Here is a 24626-nt window from a genome sequence, read left to right as displayed (position 1 = left end):
ACCTTGCTTAGCTGGTCTGGGGAAGGCAGCGCAAAGGCGTCAAATTTTGGCCTTGCTCTTCGCCTCCTCCCGCGTGACAATGCAGTGTACAACTCACAAGTTCCGTGTCCAAGTACAGTGGTACCTCGGATTACATACGCTTCAGGTTACATACGCTTCAGGTTACAGACTCCACTAACTCAGAAATAGTACCTCGGGTTAAGAACTTTGCTTCAGGATGAGAACAGAAATCGTGCTCCGGCGTTGCAGCGGGAGGCCCCATTAGCTAAAGTGGTGCTTCAGGTTAAGAACAGTTTCAGGTTAAGAACGGACCTCTGGAACGAATTAAGTACTTAACCCGAGGTACCACTGTATTCTTGGGGCCCACTTGGCATGACAAGTTGGATTGCCTTGGCTTAGGGAACCCAAAAGTTTCCAAGTTTCCCTATGGGCTACTTTTTCCTCTATTTATCTATTGCATAAATAGTTCCACAGATCGAAGCAGTTGGGAAGGCAAATTGGAATAAGGTGATCTCACAGGTATATGTTTTTCCTGCCATGCATTCTCATTGAGCTCAGAAGCCCTGGCCTTCCTTCGGAAGCTCAGCGGTTTCCCCCCCCTATAGAGACAGGACCTTTTTAGACACAGACATTGCTGTGGAATGCCCAACACCTCTTCTGATTATTCAGGCTTCTGCTACAGAAATGTTCGTTTCTTACCAAATCTGCTTCAGCTTAATCTTTTTCTTTTCTTTTTTACTGCAGAAGCCATCTCAAGTTGAGTTTTCTTACTAAACAACAAACACCATCTATAAAATATTTGGGATTGCAGTCTTAAACCTTTGATAACTGAACAATTCCTTCTCTTGTCACCAGAAATACTGTGTCTCCAGGAGGACTCAATAAAAACACTTGACAAAGAGTTCTGGGTGTAGTAAGATTTAATTTTCTCCTGTTCTGCAAAATATAGAAACAGTACAAAGAGCAACCTTTGTGATTTAAAGATATGAAGGTTCAAGCACATGGAGAGATGTCGACACACATACCTTTCTCTTCCCTGTGATACAAAGAGCCTTCACAGGACCAACAAAATCAAGAATCTGGCAAGAGAGAGGACAGGCTATGCTGTCCTTCCTTCCACAATCCACACACAGATGGATTGCTGGAAAACAGAAGGAACAGACCAGGTTTCTTCTACTTGGAGAAGAAGGGCCTATAGCCCTCCTGGTGTTGCCAGACTCCAACTCCCATCAGTCCCAGCCAGCACTGCCAATGATGATGGGACTTGTAGTCCAGCAACATCTGGAGGGTTACAGGCCAATGTCCCTGCAATAGGGGAAGAAGGCTCTAAGGAAACAGGAGCAAAAAAGTCATGAATGGAAGTCTGTTGGGGCTTCCAACATTTGCAACAAAAGAACAGGGTAGGATGAGATTGATGTGCCTTCTCCTGAGAGAATGAGGCGAGGCGATTTTGATTCCCACAGTGGTCTTGCGGCGCTAGACACAGATACCATCACAAGGGCCAAGAAACTCTTGGGGTTCTCTAAGCTGCTGTGGCTCTGAGTTGGCAGGGCATGACTCAAAGTGGGGCGGTGGTGCCATTTCTTAAACCCTCTCCTGGCGGGGGACAACGAAGTCCAGGACATCAGGGGCAGAGGTCCTATTTCAGTCCACTCCCCGCTGCACTAACGTTCTGACTGCGAAGAGCTTTCAGTGAAATCAAATGTTTAAACAAACATGGACACCCGTCATTTGCATTCAGAAGTATTACCCACCCTGGCCAGACAACCAAACGACGAGAACAGCCTTAGGCTTTGAACACAATGAGTCGGAAGAGAGGGATGGATTCTGATAACAGCCTCTTGCTGTTACTGCAGTCACTGGGGGAAAACTTGCTGGACGCAAGGTCTCCCTCTTTCTGAAGCAACCATCCAATTAAGATTTTTCAGCTTGCGGCAAAAGCTCATTCCAGCCACAGCACCATCCATCCTGAAAGCTCCTCAGTCGAGCGTTTTCATGACTGCTTCAGCCTGCTTCAGTTCTAGCAGCAGGAGAAGCAAAACAAAACAGGAAGGGGCAGAGGGTGAAAAAATACATTATACATGGGGCTGCCTCTGAAGACTGCTCAGAAACTTCAGCTGGTGCAGAATTCAGCGGCCAGGGTGCTCAGTGGGGCAAGACTGCACTGGTTGCCAATTAGTTTCTGGGCCCAAGTGCTGGTCTCGACCTATAAAGCCTTAATGGGTCAGGACCGCAATACCTCAAGGACTGTCTCTCCCCATATGGACCGACCCAGACCCTGCAATCATCACCCAAGACCCTTCTTTGTGTGCCTCCTCCACGAGAGGTCCGAAGGGTGGCAACACAAAAAGGGGCCTTCTCTGCAGTGGCTCCCCATTTGTGGAATGCTTTATCTAGGGAGGCTCACCTGGTCCCTTCATTACATATCTTTAGGCTCCAGGCAAAAACATCCCTCTTCTCCCAGGCCTTTGGCTAATTAAACAATCTATGACTTTTTAAACTGTGTGTGGTGGGGGGCATTTTGTTTGCTTGTCACTCTATGTTATATATTTTTGTGTCTTTATATTGTAAACTGCCCTGTCATCCTTGGGTGAAGAGACGTCGAGAAATTTAATAAATATTGAATAAGTTGAGTGAAGATGCCAACTTATCATCCTCACGGGGTCTCTGCCATGGGAGCATATTCACCCAGTGCTTTTCCAGCTGCACTGGCTCCTGGTGGAGTACAGGGTCAGATTTAAGGTACTGGTTTTGATCTTTAAAGCCCTTCACGGCCTACGTACCTACGGGACCGCCTCTCCCGGTCTGCCCCACGGAGAGCCTCAAGGTCCATAAATAGCAACACCCTAGTGGTCCCAGGCCCTAAGGAAGTTAGATTAGCCTCAACCAGAGCCAGGGCCTTTTCAACACTGGCTCCGGCCTGGTGGAACGCTCTGTCTCATGAGACCAGGGTCCTGCAGGATCTGATTTCTTTCCGCAGGGCCTGTAAGACAGAGTTGTTCCACCTGGCCTTTGGCTTAGAATCAAATAGCCCTTACAAATAGCCTCAGAATCCCTGCCAGGTCCCGCCACCACCACATCCTCTCGTGAGTTCAGGCAGAGAGTTACAACATGCAGGACCAGGTTGCAGAAAAAGTGCCCCTGAACCCAATCCCTGCTCCTCTGGTGATGATTTCTGATATCTCACCTGCAAGCAAGACGCGGAACTTCTCTGCTGACAGCATCATGGCAACAGGCTCCTGTACCCCACGGTCAACATCTTTCACGTTCAGCTTGAGGTGCACGACGGGCTCGTTGACCCGCTGGATTTCGCTGGAGCTAAGGGTGTAATCCACTCTCCAGGAGACAGAATCCAGGCGGTTCACTGCGGACAGAGGTTGCCGAGAGATCAGGAATGCTCTCTGCGAGGCCTGGCACCCTCAGATCCATGGAGCACATTGCAAATTAATTAATTAATCTAACTGCAAATCACACTCACTTCTGAAGCGTGCCGTGTTTACTTTTGCTTCTTTTAAAAAACTTTTTTTTTATAAAAAAAGAGAGAATTAAAACAGAGATTCATAGTGCGGAATGAAACTTAGGTGCCAGAAAGCAAGTAAAGGAAAGTTATAAGGAAAACAAGAGACTGCACTCATCATTGCAGGGGGGAGTTGCATTAAAATAAAAGTGAAAGGCATGTATTTATGTAAAAAAAAATATATAGTTAAAAGTATAGAAAGGTCATATTTAAAGGAGCATTTTTTCCCCACTCAGATCTTTCCAATTCTGTTTAGTCTGATAGGTGGCAATAGGATTCAGCCTAGATACATAGATTAGATAGATAGATAGATACCGTATTTTTCGCACCATAGGACGCAATTTTTCCCTCCTAAAAAGCAAGGGAAAATGTGTGTGCGTCCTATGGAGCGAATGCAGGCTTTCGCTGAAGCCTGGAAAGTGAGAGGGGTCAGTGCGCACCGACCCCTCTCGCTCTCCAGGCTTCAGGAAGCTATCCGCTAGCCGTGGGAGACCCAGCTCTCCCACGGCTAGCGGAGCGCTGCATTAATCCCGAAGCTTGGGGCGTGCGGAGCTCAGCGCGCCCCAAGCTTCTGGGTGCCGGCAAGGTCTCCGCTAGCCGTCTAGACCTTGCCGGCACCCAGAAGCTTGGGGCGCACTGAGCTCCGCAGCCCCAAGCTTCGGGATTAGCGCTCCGCTAGCCGTGTCTAGGCTGCGGATAGCAGCCTGCTTCCCGGAGCGTCGGGCGCCCTGAAAGCAGAGCGCCCGGCGCTTCGGGAACACATCCGCAGCCTAGGCAACCCTGCGGGAGGTCCCGCAGGGATGTCTAGGCTGCGGATAGCAGCCTGCTTCCCGGAGCGTCGGGCGCCCTGAAAGCAGAGCGCCCGGCGCTTCGGGAACACATCCGCAGGGTGGGGAGCCCTGCAGGAGTTCCCCGCAAGGCTCCCCACGCTGCGGATAGCAGCCTGCCGCCCGGCGGGCGGGGCGCCCTGAATCAGAGCGCCCCGCGCGCCAGGCAGACATCAGCCAGCCCCACAAGCTCGGGGGACAGCAGGGAGGCGCAGCGCCACTATCCCGCTGTTCCTCGACCTGGTTCGGTTTCCCTGACCTGCTTTTGGGGGGGAAATAAAGGGAAATTTTTTTTCCTTTATTTCCCCCCCAAAAAACTAGGTGCGCCCTATGGTCCGGTGCGTCCAATCGTGCGAAAAATACGGTAGATATTCAAATAGATGAATATATATATGGCTATTCCGATGGCTTGACTTACACCTCAGGCTGCACCCTCTAAGGCTGTCCTGCAGGGGGCTTTGCTTCTCCTCATAGGACCGGCACAGCCCTGTGGCATGTTCTGCAATGCAAAGAGGGGTGGGGAACAAATAGTTCAAACGTAAGCTCTCACTCCAGACCAGGGGTCAGCAAGCTTTTTCAGTCGTGGGCCGGTCCACCGTCCTTCAGACCATGTGGGGGGCCGGACTATATTTTTTTTTGGGGGGGGGGAATGAACGAATTCCTATGCCCCACAAATAGCCCAGAGATGCATTTTAAATACAGTGTTACCTCGGGTTACATACACTTCAGGTTATAGACTCTGCTAACCCAGAAATAGTACCTCGGGTTAAGAACTTTGCTTCAGGATGAGAACAGAAATCACGTGGCGGCGGCGCAGCAGCAACAATGGGAGGCCCTATTAGCTAAAGTGGTGCTTCAGGTTAAGAACAGTTTCAGGTTAAGAACAGACCTCCAGAACAAATTAAGTTCTTAACCCGAGGTACCACTGTAAAAGCACACATTCTACTCATGTAAAAACACCAGGCAGGCCCAGAGATGCATTTTAAATAAAAGCACACATTCTACTCATGTAAAAAGACGCTGATTCCCGGACCGTCCATGGGCCGCATTGAGAAGGCAATTGGGCCGCATCCGGCCCCCGGGCCTTAGGTTGCGTACCCCTGCTCCACACCTTCCCACCATTTTAATGTGATGTAGCACCACTGCCCAGAAAGCAGGCTGACTGCCAGTCTCCCAAGGGCTCAAGTTGTTGCAGGGGAACCTGTGGTCTTTCAGAGGTTGCCAGACTACAGCTCCGCCCTTCTCCCATCATTCCTGATTCTGCTGGCCTGGGCTCATGGGACTGGGAGATCCCCATCTCAGAGGCTTCTGCACAGCTGGAATGCAGCCTATATTGCAAAGTCACAATTGTTGCTCTGCCCACATTTGCCTCTGGCTCCACCTACCGCTGCCATGTGTTCCCCGGAAGACTGCCCACAAGGAAATGTGGCCCTTGGGCTGGAATAGAGGTCCCCCTTTTCCCTTCGTCACTGCTTCCCTTTCTGTCTCCTCTGCTCACCTTTAGGCAGCCCCAACTGCTGGAGCTCGCTGGAGAGGGACTCGCCGTCAACGTTGTGTTTGGCAGCGCTGGAGAGGATGAAGCCCAGAACAGCAATGGTAGCCTTCACATCCCCAGACTCTGCCGAGAGGAGAAAGAGAGACATGTGAAGCTGTCGTGAGAGCCTGTGGGATCAGGTCAATGGCATTTTACCATTGTACTGGGGAGAGTGTATTAACGTATGGTCTGTGTGTGTGGTTTGGGAGCTGCACGGTCAGGGAAAAAACAATGCTGTCCGGGGTTGTAAAGATTGCAGAGAGAATAATTGGATGCACTCTTCCCACCTTGAATCAAATCTATGCTTCCAGGTGCCATAAGAAAGCTGCAGAGATAGCGCAGGATAGTACGCACCCCGGAAATGATCTCTTTCAGCTTCTGCCTTCTGGAAGTAGATAAGGTAAAGGTAAAGGGACCCCTGACCATTAGGTCCAGTCGTGGCCGACTCTGGGGTTGCGGCGCTCATCTCGTTTTATTGGCCGAGGGAGCCAGTGTACAGCTTCCGGGTCATGTGGCCAGCATGACTAAGCCGCTTCTGGCGAACCAGAGCAGCGCACGGAAACGCCGTTTACCTTCCCGCCGGAACGGTACCTATTTATTTACTTGCACTTTGTCGTGCTTTCAAACTGCTAGGTTGGCAGGAGCAGGGACCGAGCAACAGGAGCTCACCCCGTTGCAGGGATTCAAAACGCCGACCTTCCAATCGGCAAGCCAAGGCTCAGTGGTTTACACCACAGCGCCATCCGCGTCCCAAGAATGTTTTAGCAGGCGCCAAAAACTGTACAGGGAAGGCAACCTGCTTGATCTAAAGAGCCAGGGAGTTCTAAAGTGCAGACACTGTCACACTAAACGACAAAGCTCTTACAAATGCAGAACAGGTATTATGTAGCACCTGTAGTAGTGCCAATTCTGCTGGTCAAAGCAGTTGGTCAATGAATTCAGGCAGGAGAAACACATGACTCAGTCATACTGGGAAAGCTGGGATGAGTAGAAAATGACACTTACCAAGCTTGGCATCTGACGTTAGCTTTAGAACCTTTTCATACTGCAAGAGAAAAAACCAAATCAGATCACACTTAACTTTGGGAGATCTGCACCACCTCCAAGTCCTTCAATGCACCGTGAAGTCCCAGTTCCTCCACAGGCACAGAGTCCTATTTGCAGATCAGCTTCCACTGCAAAACCACTTCCCGGGGTGGCTCCTGAATCATGTCAACTGTGTGTAAATTGCGCTAGGGACAGGCAGGGTGGCGTATGGGCTAAGAGTCTTGGGCTAAGACTAGGGAAATCTGGGTTCAAACACCTGCTTAGCTACAAAAGTCAATGGGTAACTCTGGGACCATTGCTGTCTCTCAGCATAACCTACCTCATAAGGTTGTTGTTGAAAATAGAACTGGGGGGGGGGAGCGGAACCAGCCCAAATATGTAATGCTTTCAAGCATGATCTACAGTTTTGGGGTGCTCTATCACGACACACAATAGGGACGCGGGTGGCGCTGTGGGTAAAAGCCTCAGCGCCTAGGGCTTGCCGATCGAAAGGTCGGCGGTTCGAATCCCCGTGGCGGGGTGCGCTCCCGCTGCTCGGTCCCAGCGCCTGCCAACCTAGCAGTTCGAAAGCACCCCTGGGTGCAAGTAGATAAATAGGGACCGCTTACTGGCGGGAAGGTAAACGGCGTTTCCGTGTGCTGCGCTGGCTTGCCAGATGCAGCTTCGTCACGCTGGCCACGTGACCCGGAAGTGTCTCCGGACAGCGCTGGCCCCCGGTCTCTTAAGTGAGATGGGTGCACAACCCTAGAGTCTGTCAAGACTGGCCCGTACGGGCAGGGGTACCTTTACCTTTACCTATCACGACACACAAACACTTTTCTGGAGGAAGAACTGGATTGTGGGGATTCCAAGTCGGACATGCCCCTAAATTTCTAGGGCTGCAGCTACAGTGCAATGTTGTTGTTGCTTCTGCTGCTCAGGAAGCATCAGAAAAGACAAATGCAGTTGGCCTACGCAGATGAATCTGGAGTGGTTTACTCTTCCTGACCTCTCAGGAAGTCATGCAAGGGCCCATTCAAAAACACAAGCCTGAAAGTGTTGGCCATACAAATATCCGCCTTCAAGAAGATCTCCTACCTGCTTTAAACCAATCTTCCCCAACCTGGTGCTCCCATCAGCTCCATCTAGACCAGTCAAAGGTCAGGGGTGATGGGAGCTGCAGGTCCATCCGGATGACCCCAGGCTGGGAGAGGTCAAAACACATCACCAGAAGTTGTATGAGGGAAGCTCAAATCTCGTACAATTGTTGGGTCTACACAAATACGCGTCAAACAAGAGAAAACTGGCTTACGTCAATCCCGTCCCCAAGCAGATCCTTCAGTACCTGGGCACAGATCAACTTCAGCTTCACTGAGGACTAGGAGAATAACAAGAACAAAAACACAAAAACACACCTGATGATTTTTTGCCTGTAACACCAGCTTTGTCATAAACTCCACCCAAAACTAATCAGTCCCCACAACAGCCTGGACTTTTTAAGTGACAGTGGATAATGCTGTCTTTGATGGGGTAGCGTCCAACTATTTCTGACCAAGAAAACAGAAGCACTTAGACCTCCCCACCAGCACTCTGACTTTTTCAAGCTTGCTGGCTATATAGTGGAATATTGCAGCAGGATCATCCAACAACCTTTATTTATTTATTTATTTATTTATTCCATAAACTTTATACACTGATTGTAAAAAAAACAACGAAAACCCTCAAAATGGTATACAAAAAAGATAAAACAAAATTATCCATAAGAAAAAAAATTATAATTAAAAACTTTTGAAATATAAAATAAAATATAGACTAAAAACCTATTAAAATTCCCACCAACTTTGTAAATATCTGGGTAGACTTGTCTAAACAAAAATGTTTATAGCAGTTGGCCAAAAGAATACCTGGTATCAATAGGAAGGGAGTTCCAATGTGTAGGTGCTGCCACACGAAAATATCAATTTCTTGCAGATGCAGAATAGGTACGTATGTGGCACATGTAAGAGTGCTAATTCTGCTGATCAAATTGGCTGAGTGGGCACATCTGGGTCCCCAGAGGTTCAGGGCTTGATATACTAATAGCTCACTGGGCCTTGAACTCTGCCCAGTAGCAAGTTGACAACCAGTGCTGTTCTTTCAGCAAAGGAGTCACAGGCTGACAAGGCCTCAGTGTTGGTCAGCCATGAGTTCTACAGAGATTGGAGTAAGTCCAACAAGGAACCAGTGGTCAAGTGTCACCGCCAGCAGGTCCTAACAGAAATGGCATGCACACCTAGCAGAGAAAAGAAGAGCACTTACTATTTTAGCCAATGTGCTGATTTCTGCCAAGACCCAATCAGGGCAGTCTAAATCGCCGCAGAACCGAAACCTCTGGATGGAAGAAATAACATTAGTGCCTGTGACCATCAAGAGTTTGTTTTAGCAACCCACTTTTCAGCCTGTAGCAGAAAACAAGAGGCTATCTAACCCATGGAGAAGTGAATTTGAACAAGACTTTACATGCTTTCCCCTTTTCAGTGGAAATTTCAGTGAAAAAACTCGGAATACAGCCTCCTATTCTCTTGACAGCAGAAAACCCGAAAGGTTGGCAGACATTTCCGTAGCCCAAGGGCATAGTGTATGTGTGTGTCGGGGTGGATGTGCGGACCCGGGCACACAATTTTTGAGGGGGAGTGAACCAGGCGCCCCAACCCCATCCCAATGCTCCTGGCTGCGTCTGCCAGCGTGTATGTGGCACGGCGCCCTCGCCCAGAGCCAAGTCATAGCTGTCAACTTTCAGATTTGAAAATAAGGGATCAGCAGCCTCGAAAATAAGGGATCAGCAGCCTCACCTGTCCCGGCGACAGTCTACGGGATATCTAACAATCCGGGATAGCAGCGGGAAGCGGCGCTGGAATAAGGGAACTTCCCGCAAAAAAAGGGAAGGTTGACAGCTATGTGCCAAGTTGCCCGGGGCTGTGCGCAAAGACGCAAAAGCGGCGCACGGCGACAGAATCGTCAGCACTCGGGCTGCAGCATCCCGCCGCGCCAGCGCGAGGGAAGGCACGAATCCAGGGGTGCCCATCTCTGGCACCAGCCTAGTTCGGAGCCTCGCCCGAGAACTCGTGCTGCAATTTCATGAGCCCGCGCCGGAGCCCGGGAGCCCCTGCCTCGAAGCCAGGGGTGCCAGCTTGGCCCCGCCACCGTGGGTGCCCGGGGCCGTGGGTGCCATGCAGCGTGCGCGGGCCTGGCACCGAAAGGTGCGGGTGCTCGGGCACCCGGGGCCCCAGGGCGTTGGCACCCGTCCTCCAGCAAGCCCTTCTTAGCCACCCGCGCGCAATGCGCCCCCGGCTCACCATGGTGCCCCGCGCGGCGCCTGCTACTCGCTGCCCTGCAAGGCTGGATCACCTGACTCCTTTCTGCCACCCAATCGCGGAAGGGATCCAGCAGCACCAGCTGATCCCGCCCGGGCGATCAGCTGATCAGCCTCCCGGCTCCTCCTCCGGTGGGCGGGCGGCGGGGAGGGCGAGTTTTCCGGGAAAGTTGTTCTCGCCGTTGCTGCGCCCGCGCGCCAGCTTACACGTGGCATTTAGAGATTTCTTCCAGCAGAAAAAAAATCAAATTTCAAAAAGGAAACAAAGCAACGCTGGGTTGCAACAGCAAGAGGAAAAAGGGAAATTGCAGCATTTCCAGAGATTGCAGTGCCGTCACAGTTACACGGGAGTAATAAGGCCCCTTGAGCACTAAGGGGAACTGTGGGCGCGTGTGTGAGATATTATATTTTTTATTTCATTTTTATAATATGTACGAGACGAAGAGAATTATTATTATAGCAGACGAATGTTGCAGGAATTTATGTATAGGTTGGGGGGGGGGGTTGCCCCTCCAGCAGATATCATGCACATGCAGCCCACTACCAAAACCAGCACAATCATTTTTGTGACTTTTGTGATTTGTCCCCACAAAACACTTCATCACAGTTTCTTCCTATCTATTCAAAGGGCCCTTGCTGCATGATACCAAATGTAAGAATTCACTGATAAATGTATCTATGTACTGGCTCACTGGAAAACTTCAGAAATTCATATAGACATGTGAGCAAAGCTACTCAGCAGTCCCTCTGCCTGAGTGATAATCCCTGGCATCTTGATACCTGAGGACAGGTAGCCATTCCAGAAACAACAAACCCAGATGAAGACAAAAGGGTGTGATTAACTTGGCTGGGAAACAGGGAAATGCGAATATCTTTTTTGTTACACTTGATGGGTGTTTGGTGAAGGGCAAGGAGAACCATGGGGCAGGATCCAGGATGCTCAGATTACTGCCACGAGACCTTTCATGATGTAACCGTGATGCATGAGTGATGTAGTTTGGGGGGGGTGTAACATGGGGATTAGCAGCTAATAAAAGTTTGGGGGCTCTTTTGTTTGGGGCTCTCATCTTGTTCCACCTTGTGGCAGGTGGGAGTCCTGTCGGGACAGTCTTCAATAAAGACCAAACCTACTGGCTGCTGTTTTGCTCTGGTATTCCTGGCTGGTGTCCTTGTTTTTTGTCCAAGGGAGCCTTCAGATTTCTCCATTAACATGAAAAACAAAACTATAAATCAGGCAGGTAGCAAGGGCACTGCTGGAGGAAACTCTTGAGAGTCCCATGGACTGCAAGATGATCAAACCTATCCATTCTTAATAATAATAATAAATAATAATAATAATAATAATTTATTATTTATACTCCGCCCATCTGGTTGGGCTTCCCCAGCCACTCTGGGCGGCTTCCAAAAAATATTAAAATACTATAATACATCAAACATTAAAAGCTTCCCTAAACAGGGCTGCCTTCAGATGTCTTCTGAAAGTCTGGTAGTTGTTGTTCTCTTTGACATCTGGTGGGCGGGCGTTCCACAGGGAAGGTGCCACTACCGAGAAGGCCCTCTGCCTGGTTCCCTGTAACTTGGCTTCTCACAGTGAGGGAACCGCCAGAAGGCCCTCGGTGCTGGACCTCAGTGTCCGGGTAGACCGATGGGGGTGGAGACGCTCCTTCAGGAAATCAGCCCTGAGTGCTCACTGGAAGGAGAGATCGTGAAGCTGAGGCTCCAATACTTGGGCCACCTCATGAGAAGAGAAGACTCCCTGGAAAAGACCCTGATGTTGGGAAAGATGGAGGGCACAAGGAGAAGGGGACGGCAGAGGACGAGATGGTTGGACAGTGTTCTCGAAGCTACCAGTATGAGTTTGACCAAACTGCAGGAGGCAGTGGAAGACAAGAGTGCCTGGCGTGCTCTGGTCCAGGGAGTCACGAAGAATCGGACATGACTAAATGACTAAACAAAAGCAAGGGCACAGTTGCATGTGGGTGAGAATAACGAAGGTCAAGTTGCGGTGTGTGCTGTACTCCCGAGTAAACATGCACAGGGGCTGAGCGAGTTAAGCTAAGTAATATTTTGTTTCTTGTTCCCGTGCCTTGATCCAGACGGAGATGTTGATTCTGTCTGCAGGAGAGTCCGTCATTTGCCATGGTTAGAATACTGGACCCCAGGGGTAGAATTGCAGAATTGGAAGGGGGGAAACAGCCATTTAGTCCAGCCCCATGCAGTACAGGAATCACACTGCTGGTTACTTAAAAACAACTCAGGACAGAGGCCCTTGACACAAATTTGCTTGGGCAAATTAAGACGGCAAGTGCCTGGACCCTCTCAGGCTTTGCGGAGCACCCATCTCCTTTGTAAACAAAGTAAAACAATTGTGTGTGGGGTTTTTTAAAGCAAGGGATGTAAGGAGGGAGAAACTGGGTCTCAGTGCGAAAGACCCGAGGTTCTAGCCCCCCAATATCTGTTGGAACAGAGAGAAGGTTGCAGATCCCCACTCCTTGGAACTCAGGTGGCCTCAATCAGGACTAGCCACACTGCTATCTTAACAAACACCACAGCAAAGGTATTGTGAGGATAAGTGAGTAGAAGAACCCTCAAGCAAATTGCCCAGATCTTTGAGGAAGGGAAGGAGGGACATACATATCAAACTAGGCCTGTAGGTGAGACTTCTTTGCTTGTATTTAAAAATGTTTTAGATTTTGAATTTTATTTTTAGAGAAGCAAGTGCAATCCCAAACATACCCTACCCAGCCAAAAAGCCCGATTCCCCAAATCCCATCATCAACAGCAAAGATTCACCTCTCACTGTAAAAAGTGCAAAGTGACGCAACTCAGGCTTTATATATATCATATATAATTTTTCCCCATATATAGTCACCAGCCCTTATTACCCTCTTTCTTATTTAAAGGTGGAAGGAAGCAAGAAAGAAAGCCATTTGTATCTCTTTATTTAGTTTTTTTTTTCACATCGAGATACGTATTACATTACATTTTAAGGGGACCCCCGGCCCTTTTTGAGCAGAGGGACCCCAAAGGTAATCAGAGCGAGAAGCAGAGCCAGAGACATCAAGATGAGTCCAGCCAGCAGCAGCCCAGGCGCTGAGAGGAATCCTGCAAATGGGGTGGGATGGGGGGGGGGAGAGAGAAAGAGAGAACAAGTTCAACTTATATCAAAGCTGTCATAAGGCTGCAAGCTCTTTTACTGCAGTGGTACCTCGGGTTAAGAACTTAATTAGTTCCGGAGGTCCGTTCTTAACCTGAAACTGTTCTTAATCCAAGGTACCACTTTAGCTGGTACTATTTCTGGGTTAGCGGAGTCTGTAACCTGAAGCGTCTGTAACCCGAGGTACCACTATATTGATTTAGGGAACTTGCCTCCAAGTAAACCTGGAGGGCTTCGTGCCTCAATCTAACTTAGATTTTTGGTCAGTGTTAGACTTGCAGTAAGCATCTTAGAGCGCTGTAAAGCCCTCTCTGTAAAAGATGTGATGTGAAAGGAGTAGGCTCTTGGTTCTCTCTACAGACCTCCAGAATGAATTAAGTACTTAACCCGAGGTACCTCTGTACTTAGATCCAACTTGCATCTTTTTGTAAATAAAACACAAATACCTGCGAGCCTCCAGCAATCTCTTCCTAAAGGAAGCCCCTGGGAAGTTCTAAGCATAGCAGGTTTATGTTGGGGTGATGGGGGAGAAGGATTAAGCCAGGAGGAGGGGAGACCCTCCAGCTCAAAGCCCCAAAACCTCACCCTGAATGCTTTTGTCTAGAATGCACCCCCCAAAACACAGTCTGTAACCCAATTCCTTACTTGTTTCCAGACAAGCTATCCAATTACAATGGTACCTCGGGTTACAGATGCTTCAGGTTACAGACTCCGCTAACCCAGAAGTATTACCTCAGGTTAAGAACTTTGCTTCAGGATAAGAACAGAAATCGTTCTCTGGCGGCATGACAGCAGCAGGAGGCCCCATTACCTAAAGTGGTGCTTCAGGTTAAGAACAGTTTCAGGTTAAGAACGGACCTCCGGAACGAATTAAGTACATAACCAGAGGTACCACTGTACTAACCTTTCAGTGAAAAAACAAGCCATCCCTAACTAATCACATGTTACTATCATTGGCCCCAGAATTTTATTCTAATTTTCTAGCTAGATTCCTGAATCAAATTCTTACTCTGCCCTCGCCTGCATTCTTGAAATATTTACTACTACTAAAAAGGAGGAGGAGGTACCACCATGTTCTTCTGGAGAGTCCGTTGTTTCACTTTGCTGGGCCGAAAGACTCCTTGAGCCTGTGTATGCGTCACGGACGAAAATAGGGCCAATCATCACGTCAGTCTCCAGTTGACCTGCATTTTGAACAAGGTTAAACTTACCAATCAGTAGGTCAGCCTCACGCCCCTCATGTTGCACAGAACAGATTGGCTCCCCTGCCAACATGGATGGAACGCACCATGCTTTGTGGATACATCTCTGCCAGATCTCCTTCCTCTTGCCCACCTATCCCAGGGGTTGACCCTCCTTGGCTGACCTCCAGTGACACCACAGTGCCCAGTCTCACAGCAGGTGCAGATCCCCTGGGTACCCTCAACCGGAATCCACCTGGAGGGATGGGGAAAAGGAAGAGAAAGGCCTATGTTACCTGCAGAATTGGTTTGCTTGGGCAACAAGGTCAAATACTCGACATAATTTTGTTAGATGCCACACACCACAATCTCTGGATAGTGAGATTATGAGTGCTGTAAATGTAAGCTGCTTTGAGACTTGAGCGAAAAACGGCATGGGAAATAAATGAAATGAAATTTTAAAAATGATGTTACTGCCAGCCCCGTTGGGCGGGTTGGAGGGAAGCTTCTGGAAACATCACTAGTGTTGGTATGTACCGTATTTTTTGCACCGTAACACTCACTTTTTTCCTCCTAGAAAGTAAGGGGAAATGTCTGTGCGTGTTATGGAGGGAATGCCTATGGATGGCGGGGGGATCTGCTGCAGTCGTGAGCAGAGGATCCATGGTTCCCCTTCCTCCCCTCCTCCGTGGCTCGCTTTGAAACAGCAAAGCGGGAGAAGAGCCGCTGAGTGGGGAGGAGAGAGGGACAGAGAGCCTGCTTCTTTAAAGGAGCAAAGTGGTAGAGGAGAGTTCGGTTGGTTCCTTTAAAGCAAGCAGGCTATCTGTCCCTCTCTCCTCCCCACTTAGCTCGCTAAATAGCAGCAAAGTTTTTCAGTGAGCCGGGGAGGAGGGAGAGAAGCAGAGCCTGCTTGCTTTAAAGGAGCAAAGCAGGAGAGGAGCCTTCTCCCCTTATACCCCTCTTCTTCATTATTAGCAGCATCCTTCTCCACACACCCCACGCGTGCTCCTTGTCCCTTGAGTGCTTTTCCTTCCCTCCCCACTTAAAACGTGGTTACAAAGCACGGATCCACATGGATCCTCAGGATTTTTGCACTGGGTCACCCCAAATTCACCATCAGATCAAGTAGCACGTCCATGGCTACATCTTGCACCAAAAAAATCACGCACCCACTGTTGCCTGGGGCCGCAGTGGTGCAAAAATGTGGTTACAAAGCATGGATCCACATGGATCCTTAGGATTTTTGCATTGGGCTACTCCAAACTCACTGTCAGATCACATGTCTGTGACCACAGCATGAACCACAAAAATCATACATCCACTGTTTCATTTAGATTTTTTTTTCTTGTTTTCCTCCTCTAAAAACTATGTGTGTGTTATGGTCGGGTGCGTGTTATAGAGCGAAAAATATGGTATATGATTTTGGAGGGAAATTGTTTTTGTTTGTTTTTTGTTTGTTGTTTTTTTGTTTCATTTTCTTTCTAGGTATATAAAATTTTTATATAATTTTTGTATATATGTTGGAAATTATATTATAGTATGTCCTGTAATGTAATATGACAATGTTTACCGATGTAATATAAGAATGTTAAATAAATAAAATGCAAATTCAAAAATAAAACAAAAAACAGGAAACATCACTAGCTAGTTGTTTCTTTGACAGCCAGCTATTTAGTCCTGTAGATAGGTCATTGGCAGGCTTGGCTAGGGCTATTAACATAGAATCATAGAACTGTAGAATTGGTTCATCTAGTCGAAGCCCCTGCACAAATCACAGCTGAAACATCCCTGACGGGTGGCCACCCAAGCTCTCTTTAAAAACCACCAATGAAGGGGAGTCCATGCTGGCTCACTCACATGTTATTAGCTTGGTTGAAGGAGCAAGCCTTGTTTTCAGGATCAGGGGCCTGGCTGGCTGCAGTCACTTTCAGGTGGCAAGTGATGTAGATCTGGAGAAGGCAAGTAGACAAAAAAGCTCCATTAGACATTCTAGGCTTCAGTTCAAGGAAGGCTGTGCAAGATGAGGCTTCTCACCAGCTCTTGAGGATGTCCTGTAAATCTGAAAACGTCCACCGTGAACTGGAGCAAATCCTCCTTGAGCCTTGGAGACACAAAGGCTGAGCTGGAATCTGACCTCCCATCTACAAGGCAGCTAAAACACAATCAATCAATCAATCAATAATAATAATAATAATTTATATCCCGCCCTCCCCAGCCGAAGCCGGGCTCAGGGCAGCCAACAACAATAAAATAGTACAACATTCTAAAAACATTTCATTATAAAAATTAATTAAAATCAAATTGATGGCAACCATTAAGCTAAAGTTCTGTGGAGATTGCCAAAGGAGGGAGTCAGGCTGCGCCCTGACCAAAGGCCTGGAAAGGAAAAGGGAAGGAAGAAGGGCTGTCAGAGGAGAAGGGCAAATCTGTATTTCAGTTTATTCCTCATCAGTTTACAAGCTTAAAAAAAACCTCATGAAAAATTGCCACCATTTTAGTGACAATTTCTCCTACTAAATATATGCTTTTGTATCCATTTTCCATTAGTATACATGTTTCTGCAAAACAATTTCTCCTGGTATTATGTATGTTAATTCCTCCAAACATATGTGTTTTTTTATTCACACTTCACATGCATTTTTCTTACACATGGAGATGGATAATTGCACTGAAAAATTCAGAGAATAGTGAAGTTCTCAAAGGATGTCTTGTTTCAGGAAAAGCAAGCTCGCCAGATTTGCATTTAAATGCAAACAGAATCAACCCCTCCGCCCATCCCTAGCTGTCAGCAATACGGTGGTACCTCGGGTTAAGAACTTAATTCGTTCCGGAGGTCCGTTCTTAACCTGAAACTGTTCTTAACCTGAAGCAGCACTTTAGCTAATGAGGCCTCCCGCTGCCGCCGCGCCACTGGAGCACAATTTCTGTTCTCATCCTGAAGCAAAGTTCTTAACCTGAAGTACCATTTCTGGGTTAAAAAGGGACCCCTGACCATTAGGTCCAGTCGTGGCAGACTCAGGGGTTGCGGCGCTCATCTCGCTTTATTGGCCGAGGGAGCCGGCGTACAGCTTCTGGGTCATGTGGCCAGCATGACTAAGCTGCTTCTGGCGAACCAGAGCAGCGCACGGAAACGCTGTTTACCTTGCTGCCAGAGCGGTACCTATTTATCTACTTGCACTTTGACGTGCTTCCGAACTGCTAGGTGGGCAGGAGCAGGGACCGAGCAATGGGAGCTCACCCCGTCGCAGGGATTCGAACCACCGACCTTCTGATTGGCAAGTCCTAGCCTCTGTGGTTTAACCCACAGCGCCACCCGTGTCCCTATTTCTGGGTTAGTGGAGTCTGTAACCTGAAGCATCTGTAACCCGAGGTATGACTGTACTTCCTGTAACATGAGGTTCCTGGCTGTCTTGGTCTAGGGGTGGGGAACTGGCGGCCTGCAAGCCTGGCTCTGCCCACATGGCTTCCCCGTTCTACTCTTTGTCCCTTCTCCCTCGCAGCCGCTGGCCTGCCCAAGGGCGTAGTGACTGGCAGGGACAACCCTAGAGAGCTCCTACCCGTTGTGGTCAATGATGGGATATCGGGGAGTGGCGTCCCTGCTTGGGCTCAGCGTGGCGACACAGTGGTTGACAAACAGCCGCAGAGGAAGGTGGTTCTCTGCATTCACTTCAGCCTGGATGTACATCACGTCTCCCAGCTGGTACGTGCCGGAAGCTCTCTCAGCGCTCCAGTCATCTGAAAGACAAGAGAGTTGCAGAATCTTACCTAGATAAAGCTATCCAGCACAGACCTCAGCCCTGGCTTGTCCTGTCCAAGGATGCATCATCATGCAGCACAGAGTTAGACTACGGAACTCCCTCCCACAGGAGGCAGTGATAGTCACCAATTTGGAAGGCTTTCAAAGATAATAATAATATTTTTTTTATTTATACCCCATCCTTCCTGGTTCAAAAACCAGGCTCCTGGCAGCTAACAACAAATTTAAAACACTTAATTGTAAAAGCAGCATAGAACACAGTCTAAAAACATGAACAATAAAATTCAAAATTCAGAAATCAATTTAGGGGAAATAAGCATTAGATAATCCCCAGGGCTAGCTGGCCAAATTGGTCCTACTTGGGCCAGCGAGGGGGCCAGGGGAGAATTAGCTGTGGGGTCTCAGAGCGGGTGATCTTCATAAAAGGGGAGGGGGAGGGAAGAGAAGGGAAATAAAAGATCAGGCTGAATTCAAATTAAAGGCCAGGAGGAATAGCTCTGTCTTACAGGTCTGATGGAAGGACGTTAAATCCTGAAGGGCTCTAGTCTCATGGGACAGAGCATTCCACCAGGCTGGAGCCATCACTGAGAAGGCCCTGGTGGAGGATAGTTTGACTTCTTTAGGGCACGGGACCTCTAAACTATGATTATTCATGGACCTTAGAGGTCCTCTGCGGGGCAGACCAGGCAAATTCATGGAGGAGAGGTCTACCAATGGCTTCGATGAGCAGCAATGGCTAGGCTCTGCCTCCTCAGTCAGAAGCAGCAATGTCAGTTGCTGGAGAGAGAGAGAGAGAGAGGGCTCTTGGGCTCATGTTTAGCTCCCTGAAGGGCCATAAGACTATTATTTTATAGTATATTATTTCCTTTTTTTATATCCAACGCTGCTTTTTGCCTTTTATCCCTGAAGCTTCTTCCTTCCTTCATTGATGTCTGTAACAGAACAAAGGCCAGTGGGGCCTCTTTGCAGGGAGGTGTCAAGATTACTACAAGGCCATAAAACAATAAATAAACTCTTCTTTTAGCAGAGCAGGGCTGAGAGAGAGCGCTGTAACGGGTTGCTATGCAGACTCCTGAAACAGGAGGAGGGAGGGACTGGAAATACGTGAAATGAGGAAGTTAGTCCAAATATGGAGAAACGAAAGCTAAATTCTATGCCATTTCTCGTAAATCACATGTTTTCTTGGAAATCAAATGACCACCCATCCTAAAAGGTATAAAAAGGCTGGCAAGCCCAGAGGGGGAAGGCAGGGCAGGCAATGAGCATTAGCCTGTCTGTACCTTTTTTGTCATGGCAAAATAAATGATTATTTTACTGCTGTCAATTGATTCTTTGAAGCGACTTCTGACTGCTCCTAGGATCACAGGGAACAAAAGGGAAGGTTTTTCATCCCTAGTTTCCCACCAGCATCTAGTTGGCTACTGTGAGAGCAGGACTAGGTGGGCCCATGGCCTGATCCAGCAGGTTCTCTTTATATTCTTAATAATACAATGTATAAAACAAAAGTATTTCTAAGCTCTAAAAAGATTACGGTCACATCTGCACCTAAAATTTAAACTCTTGTTTATCAGAAGATAAACTCTTGTCCCAGGCCTTTATTTATTACATTTATAGCACACACACCCCAATCCTGGGAACTGTAGTTTAAGGGTGCAGGGAATTGTAGTTCTGTGAGGAGTCACCTACAGTTTCCATGATTTGTGTGGGGGAGAGGATACAGCATAACAAGGCTCAAAGCTACGAAAAACTGCTCAATTAACAACATCTGAATTGTATTTAAATTGAAAAAGGAACAAAAGTAGGTAGCACGTCAGCTGCATTGATCAAAACCAGGAACAGAGGAAAAGGAGGCAAGTATGTAAGGTGAAGCAAAAAACAAGGCTATTCAGGAGCAAAGTTTCAAGGGGGAGTCTAAAAGAAAGGAAGGCCTGCAGCGAAAAATATTTTTTAAAAATAAAGATTGCCAAATAAAGTTACGCTTCACAGAGGCCAATGGCTTGCAGTTCAATTAACCACATTAGGCACCCCCATATCCAGACACCCCTCAGGAGCAGAAAAGGTAGAACCCATCACAAACAGGTGAAAAACCAACAGGGAGTTAGGACTAGATGGCCATTGCATTGCCAGCTTTCAGGGGCTCCTTCAGTGTTAGTGGCCCCTGCTTGGCCCAGCTGGCAGGCTTGCCTGGCTATGGTCACTGCACCCAGTAGCCCTGGGCAGCCCTGTCTAGCTACCCTCTTTTGATTCCCACAGAGTGGTGCTCGGCCAGGGATGCTGCAGATACATTTAGGGTGGCCAGATCCAGCTGCCTGGTGCTTGCTTGGAAAAAGGTGAAAGTGACTCCTGCCCCCAAACTCCTTTGCCTCAGCAGTGGGCCCTGCCTGGCGCTGCCACCCTACACTGAGCCAATGGCCTGTTTTGTAATTTTCATGTACCGTTCATTAAGCGCAAGGAGAAGCCCAGCCTGTTTTCTGCGGAAATGGTGGAGCTGAAGGGAGCCCAAGTTGGCTTGATGGCGTCGCTGCTCACGTTGCTTCTCCTGGAAAGAGAAATAAATACGGTGAAAGGCCCCTACAGATGTGGTTCTCAAAGTGGTCAAATGACTACTAGACCTTGTATAGCTGGTATCACTGGATCAAGTTCATCACTTTTGTTGAATTAATGAAAGTTTAAATTGGATTTTGAAGAAATGAGCAATAAAAATTCAGAACCGTAACTATTATTGCATTATTATCTTCCTTAGACCAGGGACGCGGGTGGCGCTGTGGTCTAAACCACTGAGCCTAGGGTTTGCAGATTAGAAGGTCGGCAGTTCGAATCCCCGCAACCGGGTGAGCTCTCTTTGTTCAGTCCCTGCTCCTGCCAACCTAGCAGTTCAAAAGCACGTCAAAGTGCGAGTAAATAAATAGGTACCACTCCAGCAGGAAGGTAAACGGCATTTCCATGCGCTGCTCTGATTTCGCCAGAAGCGGCTTAGTCATGCTGGCCACATGACCTGGAAAAACTGTCTGTGGACAAACGCCTGCTCCTTCAGCTCATAAAGCGAGATGAGCGCCGCAACCCCAGAGTTGTTCGCGACTGTACTGTCAGGGGTCCTTTACCTTTTTAAAATCTTCCTTAGTGGGTCGTGCAAAGCATTATTCTGAAAAGTGATTTTCATAGGGTATGGTAGGGGCACTAGGAATGAGTTTATGCAACCGGGGGGGGGGGGTAGCCCAAAAATATTTGGGAGCCACTGCCCTGCTGTGCATGTGAACGGCTCCTAGGTGCCCGCCATTGCCGCCATCTCCCCAACTCACCTTGGATAGTGACATTCAATAGGGACTTCAGCTGGGCTGGTTCGCATGACAACTGCATTGGCGCTGGGACTAGGCTTATAGTATAAGCTTATGCTGTAGACCAGGGATTCTGGAGTCATCTGGAGGAGGGAATGCAAGACGACCCATTGAGCCTCATTGTGTACTTTTAGTCCAAGGATAATTTAAGACCACAGCTGGGCAGAAGTACTGCAGGAGCTTCAGGAAAATTGTCTAGATGCTGGTGCCATCATTATTAGAATGGCAAAAATGACGGCAACTATTAGAGGCCATTCAAATCAGAAGAATTAAAGAGTGGGAGGGAGTGAAGGAATGTATGAAAAAATATGGTTCCGGAACTGGAATATTAATAGATAATGTGTAAAACGTGCAGGGGTAAGCAAGGAAATAATAAAAGAATCAGCTGAACAATGATTAAATTATAACACCACAACAAGATGGAAGAAGGAAAAAAAAGATCACACATGGGTTAAGGGGAACGGGGGTATAGGGGAATTTGAAATATTTATAATCTAAAAGCTTTAATATAAAATTTCTAACTTATATTTGTATACAGCAAAGAGAAGTTTAGAGTAATTAGGTATATTTTAATTTCATTAACTATGTAATAGGTTTATGTTAGAAAATGAATATGGATGTTGAATTTGTTTGCAATTTTTATTTTTTTGGTTTTGGATTTTTTTTTTTTTAAGGAAGATTGTCTAGATGCTTTGCGGTGGATTAGAGAAAGTTTGACTACCCAATGTTCAACAATAGCAACAAATAAAAAGCCTTCCCCCTCCCTAGAAAAAAACTGGCTTGCTGAAAAACAAACACTTGGGAGAAACCAAGCATTTTGTGTCATTGGCCCAGTCCTGTGAAATGCTCTGCTAATAGCAATTCAGAAGATGTCCTAGTTGGAAAACTTAAACATTTGCTGACAGGCTAATGCAGAAAAATTAACAACGTTCTGTAAAAGTCAGCTGGTGATTTGTGACTTTGTATCTATCCAACTCTTGTAAATCAATTTGATTTTTAAAAAATGATGTTGCAGTATAATATGTTAAAATAAAAGGAGGGAATTCTTGTGCAAGAGGACTTTTTACTGGTACTGTTTACAAACACTTGGACCAAGGATGTGCTTGGAATTCTTGGAGTCCATTGGGAATGATGTCAGGCCAGAATGCTTCAGACAGATAATGATCCACAGAACCCAATCCAAGTCTCCTAATAGAGCCCTTTTACTGTATCTAGATTTCAGGGATGCAGGTGGCACTGTGGTGTAAACTACTGAGCCTTGGGTTTGCCGATCAGAAGGTTGGCGGTTCGAATCCCCATGACGGGGTGAGCTCCTGTTGCTCGGTCCCTGATCCTGCCAACCTAGCAGTTTGAAAGCACATCAAGTGCAAGTAGATAAATAGGTACCACTCCGGCAGGAAGGTAAATGGCGTTTCCGTGCGCTGCTCTGGTTCGCCAGAAGCGGCTTAGTCATGCTGGCCACATGACTCGGAAGCTGTACGCCGGCTCCCTCTGCCAATAAAGGAAGATGAGCGCCGCAACCCCAGAGTCATCCATGACTGGATTTAACGGTCAGGGGTCCCTTTACCTTTACTGTACCTTTATCTAGATTTCAGCTAGAAAGCCTTGTGCAGTTTACATTCTCCCTTTCAAATTTGCATGCCAAAGCCAGCTAACAAGCAACTGCACAAAGTGAAATAGCTGTTGGCTGAATCCAAAGATTAAAAAAGTGCAAACCTCAGGACTAGCCCTCAGGTGATGCAGAGGAGGAGCAACAAGGAATGGAGTAAGAATTTGATTCGGTTCACATGTGAAGACATCTGAGAGGGCACCATGTTCCTACCCCCAGGTTTAAACTATTCAGAATCTCAGCATTTCACAGAAGCTATTGTAGTTTCAAAGAACCCAGGGTAGCCAGTGTCACAATAACCTGATGGGTAAGAATTAGGCCTCTCAACTGGACCCCAGGCAAAGCCATTTAACTATCCTGGAAACAAATGCAGAAACATGCATAGGATAGGTCAACATAGGTAATTAATACAGAGTTACCTGCAGGATGCTGCCACACTGATGGAGCCCAACATCAAAGATCACGACATCCTTGGCAGCATCATAGGAGGTGTAGTGGCAGCCTGAGGAGCCCAGGCTGAGGTCCGTTGCCTGGATGAGCCTTCCAGTCCCAAACAGGTCCCTGTTCACGGTTACTACCACTTGGGCCTCTCCACACTGCACAGCCACAGGGGCGAAGTAGGACAACGCTCTCACCTGGGAAGCATCAACCCAAGCCCAGGGAGAGGACTCGGGCCAGGAGGGAGCAGGGGACACAGGCCTGGCAGTTCTCCAAATTGAGTTCCTCGGAGCAAACTGCCAGGGGTCATAAGAAGCAACCCCCCAGCAAAGCAAGACAACAGCCAAGTTTGCCCCAAACCCCATTTTGCTTCTTCAAGAAATCCAGCAACAAACACGACTGTTCTCTGCAAACCTTTATATCCCACCCCCAAAGTCCACTCTCACCTGACTCAGATAATGAGGAACCCAAACACACCTTTTGCTAAATGCAAACTCTGGAGGGAAAAAGGGAAGGAACTAAAATTAGTCTCAGGTGCAAGTCAGTGCTTGCTGGGGAAAGCAAATGGAGGTCAACTAGTCCCTGAATTTATTATTATTGTTGTTGTTTATTAAATTTACATAGCACCCTTCATTTGTAGATCTCAGGGCGGTTCACAACATAAAAATACAATATAAAAAACACAGAATGCAGAGTAAAAATAAGAACAATACGAAACTAATAGCTTCACCCGCCACACACATTTAAAAGGGTTCTGAAACTGAAACCGTTTTGACACTGCTTTTGAACTGACGTAGTCTGGAGCTGCGATATTAAATTGGGTTGGCTGCTATATTTGCATTAGGGTGATCTGTTGCATTGTAGAATTACTGAACTGTAGGGTTGGAAGGCAC

General features: G+C 47.6%; 2 protein-coding genes across 3 annotated transcripts; both read right to left on the bottom strand.

Annotated features, from left to right (window-relative positions):
* Window positions 1-902: 902 nt before the first annotated feature.
* COMMD4 (COMM domain containing 4) lies at window positions 903-10338 on the bottom strand. The gene is made up of 8 exons (XM_053403782.1): window positions 10240-10338; window positions 9203-9274; window positions 8217-8282; window positions 6884-6923; window positions 5843-5962; window positions 4763-4843; window positions 3188-3364; window positions 903-2020 (listed from the first exon to the last, which is right to left on the bottom strand). Exons 1-8 carry the CDS (start codon window positions 10240-10242, stop codon window positions 1980-1982), a joined length of 600 nt encoding a protein of 199 aa, XP_053259757.1. The 5' UTR covers window positions 10243-10338; the 3' UTR covers window positions 903-1979.
* Window positions 10339-13181: 2843 nt separating this feature from the next.
* LOC128421241 (zona pellucida sperm-binding protein 3-like) lies at window positions 13182-24211 on the bottom strand. 2 transcript variants are annotated; one of them, XM_053403777.1, is made up of 9 exons: window positions 23715-24211; window positions 21651-21769; window positions 20787-20890; window positions 18152-18329; window positions 16629-16746; window positions 16452-16543; window positions 14702-14850; window positions 14481-14597; window positions 13182-13361 (listed from the first exon to the last, which is right to left on the bottom strand). In XM_053403777.1, the coding sequence occupies exons 1-9, from the start codon at window positions 24096-24098 to the stop codon at window positions 13243-13245; spliced, it is 1380 nt and encodes a 459-aa protein (XP_053259752.1). In that variant the 5' UTR covers window positions 24099-24211; the 3' UTR covers window positions 13182-13242. The 2 variants fall into 2 exon arrangements, with proteins under 2 accessions (XP_053259752.1, XP_053259753.1); XM_053403778.1 differs by having other exon boundaries at window positions 14484-14597; window positions 23715-24210.
* Window positions 24212-24626: the final 415 nt, after the last annotated feature.

This window comes from Podarcis raffonei, chromosome 9, assembly GCF_027172205.1.
Source record: "Podarcis raffonei isolate rPodRaf1 chromosome 9, rPodRaf1.pri, whole genome shotgun sequence".
Classification (NCBI taxonomy): domain Eukaryota; kingdom Metazoa; phylum Chordata; class Lepidosauria; order Squamata; family Lacertidae; genus Podarcis; species Podarcis raffonei.
The sequence above is the reverse complement of the archived record's forward strand: the minus strand, read 5'-3'. Positions and strand labels throughout refer to the sequence as shown.

Bases quoted from the DNA above. Each gene is read 5' to 3' on its own strand.
- LOC128421241 (XM_053403777.1), bottom strand. From the start codon at position 24,098: ATGGGGTTTGGGGCAAACTTGGCTGTTGTCTTGCTTTGCTGGGGGGTT. The intron at 21,770-23,714 runs GTAACTCTGTAT...TCCCTCCTCCAG, and splicing joins AGTGTGGCAGCATCCTGCAG to ATGACTCCAGAATCCCTGGT. The intron at 16,747-18,151 runs GTAGGAGCTCTC...ATTGTGTTTTAG, and splicing joins CCCATCATTGACCACAACGG to CTGCCTTGTAGATGGGAGGT.
- COMMD4 (XM_053403782.1), bottom strand. The intron at 8,283-9,202 runs GTAAGTGCTCTT...TTATTCTCCTAG, and splicing joins TCAGCACATTGGCTAAAATA to TCCTCAGTGAAGCTGAAGTT. The intron at 3,365-4,762 runs GTAAGTCAAGCC...CTCTGTCCGCAG, and splicing joins TAGAGGGTGCAGCCTGAGGT to TGAACCGCCTGGATTCTGTC.